The 12,213-nt window shown below is 38.8% G+C and overlaps 1 protein-coding gene across 1 annotated transcript; it reads right to left on the reverse strand.

The window, feature by feature from the left end:
* Positions 1-178: 178 nt before the first annotated feature.
* On the reverse strand, positions 179-11,686 carry tbx21 (T-box transcription factor 21). The gene is made up of 6 exons (XM_058405946.1): positions 10,832-11,686; positions 5,299-5,453; positions 4,753-4,874; positions 4,459-4,617; positions 4,044-4,105; positions 179-3,770 (listed from the first exon to the last, which is right to left on the reverse strand). The coding sequence occupies exons 1-6, from the start codon at positions 11,365-11,367 to the stop codon at positions 2,978-2,980; spliced, it is 1,827 nt and encodes a 608-aa protein (XP_058261929.1). The 5' UTR covers positions 11,368-11,686; the 3' UTR covers positions 179-2,977.
* Positions 11,687-12,213: the final 527 nt, after the last annotated feature.

Raw genomic sequence — 12,213 nt, forward strand, 5'->3', positions numbered from 1 at the left:
GGCTTCCTGTAATATGATTTATTCTAAGTGGGATTAGAAAAAGCACTTCCTCTTTCTTAAAGCCTGCTTAGGCTTTGTGTACAGTGAAACTCTGCAAAGATTAACATTATTTAATGAGAACTTTTACATTTGAACATTACTAAATCTAAGCCAATTGTGACAAAAAGAAAAATCATAATGAAAAACGACATATATCATTTATTACAGTTAGAACAAATCAAATACATCATTTTAGACTGTACAGTTTGCCTACATTATTTGGGGAGGGCTCCTGTTTTTTTTTTTTTACAAACCTTGGCTTAAACATTAGAGAAAATTAATTTCCATAGTACAGAGTATGCTTATCATTTACATAGAAGATCAAGACATGTTAATCTAATGATTCAGTGGAACATCATATAAATATACCTTAAAGACCATCTGGTAAGGGCACTGCTAGTGCATAAAAAAAGCTTTATAGAGGGGACAGCTTAAGGGTAAATTCCCTCATATATTTGACATTATTCATATGCCATAGTTAAAAATAGTTACATTTGAGGGTAAACTCCAGGTATGCTGGTTGCATAGAATATGTAAATAAGGGACTAATGGGAATAGCTTATGACCACACTGATTCATTACTTAAGTACATTTTGTTGTTGTATCATAGTTTCATGAATCAGATGTAGATTACTTCATATATCATTCTATATGCATAAATAATGGTCAGTATTTTCTCTGAATAGGGAGATAGTCCACTAGGGGTCACCTAAAACATATCCTAACAATTATCCTAACAATATCGTACACCTGTATTCTCAATATTCATGAAAGTTCAAACGATGTTTTGAATGCATATTCAAGAATAATAAAAAACAGTTCTCTTAAATTAACAGGAACACTTTTTAAATTGCACTTGAAATTAGAAACAGTTTACTAAAAAATAACATCCAGTTAAGCTCGCCCCTATCGGTTGGTTGCACCTTACTACTTAGAACCAGGAAACAATAAACAAAAACCCTGTTATTTCAAATCAGTAACTTTCAACATCTCCATTAAGTACACAAATGGAGCTGAATATTCATTGGCACATGCTTGACCTGAGTAATATCTAACAATACAGTATTTTTTTATAACATGAGCAGTAGCAATATCTCACTGTGATTGTCCACTTCATTGTATTGCTGACATGTCATTTGGTTTAGCACTGAAATAAATACACTGCTCCGATGTTAAGGTAAGCAAATCCAAACTCACTGGCTTGAAAGTCATTGACCACATACTGAAGCTCTGATATTCCACTATAGAGGTTTTTGGGAAGCTCTATAAAATACTGACAGTACAGAATAAAACATCAATTTCTTAAAAAGTCATATTGTAAGCATTTCTATTATTAACAACGTACATACTAAGTGCAGTCTTATTACAGAATTGTTTACAGTTTTCGTTTCATCAAAGAAGATATAAATAAAAAAAAAAAATAGTTATTATGTCACCCCCTTTGTGTATGCATGTGCACATATGCACATATGTGTACTGGACCGTTATGTTTTGTATGTTTATATATATATATATATATATATATATATATATATATATATATATATATATATATATATATATATTTGTTGTTTGTGGGAAGTATTTTAATATGTGGTTCACTAAAAATTCACATAAGCTGATGACCAACGAAATGTGTTTAAATTTTGAAGGGTGAGCCATGTCTTGTATTGTGCGTTTACCTCCACAGTCAGTCTGTTAACATTCTTATGGCTGTCGCCTACCGAGCTGTCGAAGCTTTTTCTCACCTTTGGAGGTTTGGAGGTCCTGATGAGGTGAGACTGAGGTCTCGTTCTTCCACTGTGTCAGTGAGGCCTGTGGCATGTGGGCTGTTGTCTGATTATGATGTTCAGTCACCACAACGCAGCTTCCAGGTGTCCATTTTCCCACCCTGTCTATCTGCATGTTGTCTTTCTTGTCCTGTTTTTGAGACTTGCTGATGTTGGGTTAAGAATGTTCTTTTGACACTAATCAGACTGACATTGCTGTGTTTGTGATGACAGTGTAAATTGTCGAACATTTGATGTGTACTGCAATTCATCATGTATGAATCCAAAGTTTAGCAAAGCTTAATTTAAAGCAGAACTTTTACACTGACTTCATTAACGTACATTACAGTGGTACTGAGGCATATGCAACAAGATGAAATTAGAGCCGGCCCCTGTTTGGCACATGATCTAGTTAGGGTGATTTAGTCAGGAGAATGGGAGGTTGACAGGAAGACAGCTGACAGGATGAGTGGAACATGTGCTGACCTCTTCATGCAGAAAGATATACTTTGTTTCCTCTAATAGCACTTATTAATCACTTACATCATCTGATTTCATTGGACACTCAAGACTCATTTGGAGTAGTGAAAATGTGAATGAACTGGAATCATAAAAGTATATACGCAAAAGTACATAATTATATATATAATTCTTGAGAAAAACTTATATCACATATGACAAATGTGTGTGTGTGTGTGTATGAGAACTGTGAGACTGGACAGGACCTTGAGGGGAGTGTCAGCAGGTGTGCAGACATCTTAAAATGCTAAACAGTTACAGTTTCTGAATTCATCCAGGTCTGTGTGTGTGTGTGCATGCATATATCTCCAGGCCATTGTTTCACTCCAGTCACATCGTCTTGACTCGCCAGTCCTCACTATGACAATGACCTTCAGGATTAGTGGTGCACCTCCACCTGACCTTACCCACGCAGCACTACCATAGGGAAGCACCACACCAAACATGAGAGTGCCAGCGAGAACAGTGTATGGATAAATTGTAAATAGCACCAGGGCTATAAAGGAAAAATGATTGAGAGTTCTGTGTTAGCTGTTACTGGCCTCTGTTGTCCCTCCTCTAGACTCCCACAGAGCTTTGTCTCAAAAGGCAGTGCAGCTCTGTGGGTGGGACACAGCGGGAGTGCTACACTAACTCAGAGACGATGGCTCTCAGTGACTGTAGAAGCCATAGTAGCCTGCGTCACTGCTGTTGTCCTTCTCACAGGCTTCGCTACTGCGAATGGGAGGAGAGTTCTCAGTGCTGGAGGCATAGGGTGACACTCGTCTTTTCTTGCTCTCTGCACCCTCAAAAAGACCAGAGTCGACAGAGTCTACTGATTTGACAGAGGGGGTCTCCATCCATGTGTCCTCCACCACATCTTTTGGCTTGTCCTGTAGTACAGGCAGCCTCAAAGACTCAAGGAGTGATGGAGAAGCATGGAGGCGGGAATTTACTGTTGGAGGGGAAGAGGACACGGCAGAAGAAGACATGGGGCGGAACCAACTAAGGCTAGATGTGGCTTTACCAGGGTGGGAGTGGCTGAGGTACTGTGACGGTCTTGCTGTGCTCCATGGGGCAGGGCTATTGCTTGATATTGGCCCTGAAGCAAAGGGGTTCTCAGGATAGTAGCTCAGTGGGTGGTGGGGTGATGTCTGTAATGAAAAGGGCTTGTATAGACTGTTGGCCGTATATTCACCCTCGTAAGAGCTGAAGTCCAATAGATTGGAGGGTGTGCCTTGCTGCCCAGGGAGGTACCAGCGCCCATGGTGACTGCCATTTGGGTCTTTGGGGCACCCCTGTGCCATGCTGACAGGCTCGCAGCTGTAGAAGCGGCTGGGCTGCAGCGGACTCATGTACTGCTCGGCCAGGTAAGGCTGGCGGGGATAGCAACTGGCTGCCATGAGCTGCTGGCCCTCAGTGGGGGAGGGGGTGATACGATCCGAGTCAGGCGGGGCATACAGTCTGTGTGGGAACATCAAGGTCAAATTCAACTGACAAAACCCCTGTAGTGGTGTTAAATACAAATCTCACAGGGCTCAGTGGTACAGTGTGAGCCATAACAGTTAAAAAAAACCCTGAATATAGCATTTCGGTTTAGTTTTCCTTAAAAAAATTTAGTCATATTATTCTTTACATGTATTTAAAGTAGATTTACTGTTAAAGCAAGCAGGTATAGAAGTACTGATAATCTCATAAGTTAACTCTAGAGGATAGTTTTGTTTTAGGTTTACTTACGTGTCATAATTGTCCCGGAAACCTTTCGCAAAAGGGTTATGGTCTATTTTCAGCTGAGTGATCTGTGGAAGAAATGGCAGGAGCAGGAGCCATGACAGATGTGACGGGTATGGTCAGGATGTCAAGAGCAGAGGAGGGGGGCAGAGTGTGACAAGAAAAGGGCACACATTGTTAATAGTCAGAAAATAAGTAATTCAACTGTAAACTACAAACTGCTTCTTATGTTTTCTGAATATCTGACATATGAAGCTTTGTATGTATTCACTGTATTGTTAATTTATTGAAATATAGTTTTTCAGTTTCATTACAGCTTTTTTTTCACTGGTGGTTTTTCTGTAGGTAACAACTGATTAAAAAAGAGAATAAAGCCCACTGATGGTGGAGGAGCATGGGGGTGAGAGAAGGGGTGACTCACGTCTGCATTCTGGTAGGCAGTGACTGCAATGAACTGGGTCTCGGGGAAGATGAAGGTTTGCGTCTTAGAGCTACGGAAGGGATCTTCTGTTCCATCCTCCCTGACCTCCACGATATGCAAGCGTGGCTGGTACTTGTGCAGAGACTGCAGCACTATCATCTGTGTGGGTCATATGAGATATGACATGAGATATGAGGAGACATGAGCAGAGATGGGTTGAGAGGAGGAGATTCATAGATACTCCTGACCACAGGTGATCATGTATACTCCAACAAACTTTTTTCTCAGTAATACCTGTGCCAGGTTGTTGGAGCTGCCCTTGTTGTTGGTGAGTTTGAGCTTGCCGAATGAGACCTCCTGTCTCATCCAGTGATTCCCGGTGTTTGGAGAGTCAGGATGCATATACACCCTGTTTCCTGTGAAAATAAGATTGCACGATATGCTTTTTATAACTTTGTGATTCATTTTAATGTAACACTTTATTTATGTGGAGCTGATACAGTAATCATGCTAAAAATGAATATCCTTATCTTGACATGTTAAAACTTGGCTTTGACTGCAGCTTTAAACTGAATGCCGAATGAGATTACAGTTGATGATGCCAAACTGCTGCAGTTCACACAGTCATAGTAGCAGGTGTGCATGCATGGATGGGTTTTTTAGATTGTGGTATACAGTGACACCAGATATATTCTGCTCATTGCCACAAAAAGACATAGAACGGAGAAGTAGAACTTTTTTCCCTTCAGTGCACACTGACACAAAAACCACAATACAGATAATGTGCTACTCAAAGGGGAAAAAAACATACTGAGAAAAAGCACTGGCTAGTTATTATACCTGGCATGTTGCCCTCTGCTTTGCCACACTGCACCCACTTGCCTCCCTGGTACCTCCAGTGGTGCTGGTCGGCCAGAACCACATCCACGAACACGTTGTAGTGAGCCGAGGGGTCCAGAGCACTGATATTAAAACTGAGAAAGGGAAACATCCTCCTGTTCAGAGAAACGGATACAGAAACCAAATGAGGATCAACAAGAGAGAGTAACGCTTCATGAATCTCTCACCGTGATGCAAGAGCACAGTCATTAATGCTCTGCTGCTCAAGAAAACATTTTTAGTTCATTCTGATTCTTCTGTTAACACAAACATAGCTGTTCCATAGATACAACCGATGAATTAAAGTGGACGTTCATGGCTCTTTAAGTAGCTACTCTTGAAGTAGTTTGCTCAATTGAAATATTCATGTTTTCGATTTCTACACTTCCAGATTTCTATAGTATAGTACAGCAAGTCTTGGAATAAATATGCAAAATATTAGTGTATCATTTAATAGTGAATACAAAATATTTTAAATCATGAATAATTCTGAATTAAGCATGATTTATTTAGTGTACATGCAAGCTTGTCAGACTGTCACACACAAGCTTGTTTCTATATCGGTGGAACAGAACGCATTAATATTAAATTGTGCCTACATAAAACTTACATGAGTTTGTAAATTCTAAATCTAACAATGTTACTCACTAATAATCTTATGAAATCTAACATCTTCTTTAGTCTAGGACAAAATCTACATTAAAATAAATAAAATAAATAAAATTAGGCAAATGCCAGTCAAAAGCAAGTTCGAAGACAAAATCTTTTGACTGAACATCCTGGCCATAAACAAGCAATTAATTGTTATTATTTGCTAAAAATGTGGAACAAATATAAAGAATATATGATTAATTTCTTTTTCAGTGGCAGTTACATATCAATATACTACAAATGAAAACAGAAACCAGCTTCAGGATTCTGTTTTTACAATTTACTCTCTCTGCCTAATCTGAATTATAATCAGTGTGTACCACCGCCATTTCTCTTCTCTGACTAGCTTTCATGGCCATACTTATCTAAAAGAGACGATTTATAAGAAATCAGTACTTGGTAAAGGGGAAACTTGAAGGTTTACCACAGAGAGTTTGTTTTTACATAAGTAGGAGGCTCAGGATTACTATGACAGAAATTGTTAAACTGTGGAAACTTAGTGACTCGTTGACTCAATAGCAGTAGGTACTCAGATAGTAGGTGGTTGCCAAACAAAGATATGTCTTCTCTGCTGTCTAGGACTCTGCTGTTATGTGTCTGTTTGACGCATGTTCTTACTTGTACATGTCTCTTCAGATGTGAAATGAAATTTTCAAATATTAAAAGCACATTATGGTACCACTTCCTTTAAAACGCAAGAAATATCGCAATCAGAATTGCAGTGTTATTATGTACCACGTAAAAGTGTATGATGGATGTGTGAGAAGCATAATAGAGTGGGGTTGGCTATGTTACTGGACATTCAGTGTAGAGAAGATTTTTCTCTTTGAGTGCACTCACTGATTCACCGGGACAGAGCTCAGGTCCAGTTTATGTCATCATACTAACGTATGCTCATTTGTGATGATATATGCCAGTCTGTAGCTGCTGGTAGACATAACCAGGTGTCTGAGACTCTGACATACTATTCTGTATTCTTCTGTATGTATGATTAAATGGCACTGCAACTCTATCCAAGATAAAACTGGGTGAATGAACATTTGCTGTATGTATGATTAGATGTTAATGCGGTGAGTTAAATGCATCATAGATAGATATACATATGCTTTTTCTTCAGGATTATATCTATGTGGTGAGTTTAGAAACCACTTAACAAACTCTGTTGGTGGAGCAGTGTCACTGTACTAAACACCAGTGCAGCATTTACTGCTGAAAAAAAAAACAGAGTGAGCTCAGCAACCACAGTCACATCCCTCATAACAGACAATCCCTTTGATCTTGATGCAATTTTACTGAATTGCTTCTGTCACTTGTTGTCTGTATCTAATTCACTCATACTTTTGGATTCTCCTAGAGCTGTAGACACATGCAAGAAGCTGCTGCTTAGCTGGAAACTGCAAGCCTGCCATTTAATACGTACTTTGCTGCTGTGGCACGGCTCTTTGCAGCAAGAGTCTGCATACTCCATGTTACCATCAACACATGAACAGGAAGTGATGTTCAGTGAAAAAAAAAAAACATAGAGCAAACACTAACATCAAAAATAGCCAGAAATATCTTCTTGCCTTTGCAACACAGGGCACAGAGTGTACAAGTGGTACAGGAAACAGAGTGCTTTTCATTGCTCCTAAAGAAGTCATGACACCCTTTTGTTCTTTATAATAATTAAATATGTAATAGAAAGTGATTTATACATCATAAATGAGCCAGGAAATGTGTGATACCAACCCACTGTCACTTCATCAGAACACAGTCTTTAAAAATGGGGTTTCTGCTGCTTTATATCATATCACAAATGACATTGTATGACCACAATAAATAATTGCAACACCCACTGAATTTCTGCACCATTTTCCAAACTGTGGGGTTGAATATACAGATACCGACACCACATAATGTGCTACATTATATTCTTTTACACCTCTGACATTGTTTAAAAACTGTATAATTAAAAAGTAAAACTGTATCATGAAACACTACGCCATAGGATTCATTATCTATACTATGAAAATGACCCGTAATATTATAAATTTTATGACTTTCCAGTTGGTCTATATGAATTCACTGACGAAGAAAAGGTCTTTCATTTCCACTCAGTTCATCTCACTCCTCTGAGGGCAGAATTTGCCAAAGATGTAATGGTACAAAATTAAAAATAGCTGCGATAAATGCCAGCTAAATATTTTTTCTCCCGCATGGTCATGGTCACATATTGCTTTAGTTATGTCTTTTTGATTAGCTAAATAACAAAATAATATTTAGTTTGTAAGAAATAATAAATTGTAAGAAGTAGAAAAATAAATTAATGTTTAATTAAAATGTAAATATATTTTACTAAACACTTTGCATCCTCAAAACTGGACTTTCGAAAATATAATATTTCTGAAAAAGGCTGGAAGATTAAAAGCATTTATGACATTTTTTTTTTTTTTAAGTATCATGGTCACTACTTAGGAGAATTTATATAAATGAACAAGTGCACAATTTAGCCCTTTAAACAAAATTCATTTTGAGCCATCACAGAGAATCTTTAATCGGTTATGTGGATGCTAGTGGAGTGGGTGTTAGTAGTAGAGATGGTACTGGAGAAAATGCGGACAGACTTAGAGGAGAACTTGAAAAGGGCCAAAGAACCTCTGCTCTCGTTTCTGACTCTTGGCCTTACAGTGAAGATTTCAAAGCCTTAGCTCGGACTGTGTCTCACCTCACTTCTGAAGAAACCTGCTTCACTACACACTCTAACAGACCAGAGGAGAGATATACAGAGAGAGTGAAGAAAGAGTGCAAGAGAGGGAAAAAGCACCTTTCTTCATTTCCTGCACTTCAAAGACACCTCCACTGATGTACGGCCATCAGTCTTTCAGCCTCCCCAAAACCTTACCACCACCAGCAACACATCACTGCACTCTTCCACCCCCATAGCATAATTAACTGAGCTCGAAGACTTTTTTTTTTGGCATGGAGAGACTCTGTTTAAAACTGCCTTATGTAAATTTATCACCCACTCTATATAACTGCTACAGGAAAATAAAAAAACATTATCTAAAAGTATTTAATTCAAATCTACAATTATTCTATTTATAATGTCTTTGAATTTATCAGTCTTTTTCAAATGAAGGTTAAATGATGAAAATTATGGACCAAGCATATTAAAAAATTAAGGAAACTGTGCTGTACAGCTACACTGGAGTGATTGCTCAGGAATGACACAGGCCCTTCTCAATTATGCTTAATAGTATTTTCTCTAATAAATAAATAAATACAAAGCAAACAAACAAGGTAAGTCTGGAACACTAACAACAATGATAGTATAGTTCAATTTCAGTAACAAACTAGAAATATTATTTCCATGGCCAAGTTCAAAGCGTATAGTCTCTCACTTCTACAGCATATTTGTATCTTTTGTCATGTTTTTTTGTATGACTTGTAAAAAGGTTGCGGTAGTGACTGACTAATCAAAAGTGCATGTGTGTGTGTGCGTGTGTGTCTGTGTGTGTGTGTGCGTGTGTGTGTTTTCTTGAGATGTATCAATTACTTCAATTATATGAGCAGGGCAACCATGGGTACAATGTGTCATTATCCACGAGGTGTTAAGGCATCTGCCAGTTTAAGTTACATCAAGATGTGTGTATTTTCATATACGCCTGCTGCAACCCTCACTAAACCAAACACACATGTATAAATGTACTCGTGCAAACTGGTTGCACTTGAACATTTCAGGCAATGTTGAATAATTAAATGTAATGTGTTTAAATAATTCCATATAAACTGTTACTACAGCAATAAATCTATAACATTTAATAAGTTTTAAATGAACACATCACTGTGACACTATAATATAGCACAGAGTGAAACCTGGACAGTGGTTACGACATTTTAACTGGTAGCAAAACGTACAATTATAGATTAATTTACTTCAAAGTTGGATTTTTTGTGACTTTATTTTAGTCGAAGCCACAGGTCCTTTATCATAAAACACATGCAACCACTACTTAAAAGAAGTGATATCTGATTAATAATATCAGTTGCTGCATTTTCATTTTTTCTTTCAGAAATCCTAATTGTTAAAATATGACTCAAACTCAGAAAGTGACTTTCAGGAAAGTTTTTTTTTTGTGTATGTGTGTGTGTGTGTTTGTTTAACAGTCTAGGCCTAATCTGAACAAGTGTATAATAGCTATTTGTTTCATTTAACCAAAAACACTTGCAGAACTATAGTGCAACCCAGAATATTTTCTCATCTAAGAATTACAGGTTGAGTAACCAAAGCAATACGATAGTTGTATATAGAGCATTAAAATAAAGCAGTATACAGATTTAACATCTGCAAGAAAATAGCGAAAGTCATGATATGATGATTCAGGGTCAAACATAGCAACTGTCATTTAACAGAAGGATCTGTCGTTTGACATTTCCCCCCTCTGATGTTTCAAAGCAATCGAGAAATCCAAGAAATTATCATTTTTAATATCCTGTCATTATGCATAACACAAACTTACTACAAAACAGTTTATTGTGAATATTTGTTTACTTTGACAAGAGAAATAAGGTTGTAATTAATATTAGACCATATCTAAAGCCTCGTTTCTTCCTATCCAGCTAACAAAACTTTTTTTTGTTAGACTTCTATTCAGCAGTGGGATTGCTCTCCAGTGCAGATGCTTCAGCTGTCAGCGCGCGCTCTGGCATTCACTGATTTCCTTTCATTTCCAAATGAAATGCAATTATCCTGTACATTCACTCCTTACTCCACTGCAACTTTCCATATTCCAACTTTTGCCAACTAAAGCATTTTGAAATTTTGTAAGCTACGAAAATCTGTGCTCAGACGTAGCCTACTCACCTGCCCTGTTTGGTGATGATCATCTCGGTTTGGTACTTGTGAAACTTGGCCCACAGCGGGTAGTTGTTGAGAAGCACCTGCATCTTGCCGCACACCTGTATGCCAGGTAAGGAATAGAGAGGCGCACGTGGGTAGCCATGCTGAAAGTGCGCGTGATACGAGTCCGCGCTGGCCGAGTGGCCGTCTTTACTGTCCGGTGAATACCCATCAGCCCCTGCGTAAGCCTGGGCCGCACTGCTGCGGCTGAACGCACAGTTACCGATCGGAGCCGCTGCCGCCGCCGCGGAGTAAAACCTTCCCGCCTGCGCTCCGAGTTCGCTAGAGCACTGCTCGCCGTGATACGGCAGTGGAAAGTTGTCCTGGCCATTTGGAACTGAGTCTGGATAGTACAGCCTCGCGTCTTGGACGCCCATTTTGAAGTCCGCTAGCTCCTTGCTCCGGTGAAGGTGACCGCTCGTCTCTGCGTCTTTGGCCAAACTTTGCGCGTCGCTTCCATTGAGCATGTTGATATAGAAGCTGCCGCCTATGCCGCCCATTTGCAGGCTCGCTCCGCGCTTACGTGCACAATCATAGGTTGACAGCTTACTTTCTTTACCTACTAAAATAATTAGGCTCCACAGAAAAACTTTAATGGAAAAGAGCAAAGGCAAAATGAACCGCTTTCAGGCTCTCTCTAACCCAAGCTTCCGACTTCTGAGAACTGCTCCTGTCTCTTTTACGGCCAAAATAAGACTCGCCTCATGTCTGACATGCCTAACATATCAGTGTTTCTTGATTTATTTCATTGTACTGGGTACATTACTGTAATATAAATAACAGTGCACCACTTTTTTATTTACATCAGAATGAGAGTTACCGGTCCTCCAGCCTATGATATACATTGCGTGAGAGGTAATTGGAAGGGGCGGGGACTAGAGCTCAAGCAGACGCGGTGATTGGGTGATATTTGAGCGAGACCCTGCCCCATTCCCATAGTTCACCAGACCTGTCCGAAATGAGCGAGTTTACCAGTGGTTCAGCAAACACTATGAAATGTTTTTAGTGTATGTTCCCCTGTTAGAACTTTCCTTATTTAGACATCTGAGTTCAAATACGTTCATAACTATCTGTGACGGACCATTACTCACGAAATAATCATACCCTTGCGTTCACCCACTTCACCCACTCAGGACTCTGATATCAATGAAACCGATACGATTCGTGATGAGAAAGACGAGTAACAACGGAAATCCCGAAGTGTCCAATTAAATGAACACACAGCTAAGCTTAAGATGCATAAATCATCGCATAATGGTTTACAAAACATTTATGATAAACTAAAATGAACTTGACCTAAAGCAGCTTCTGAGAAACAGGATAAGTTAAAGAAAGAACATTTACGA

This window comes from Hemibagrus wyckioides, linkage group LG13, assembly GCF_019097595.1.
Source record: "Hemibagrus wyckioides isolate EC202008001 linkage group LG13, SWU_Hwy_1.0, whole genome shotgun sequence".
Classification (NCBI taxonomy): Eukaryota; Metazoa; Chordata; class Actinopteri; order Siluriformes; family Bagridae; genus Hemibagrus; species Hemibagrus wyckioides.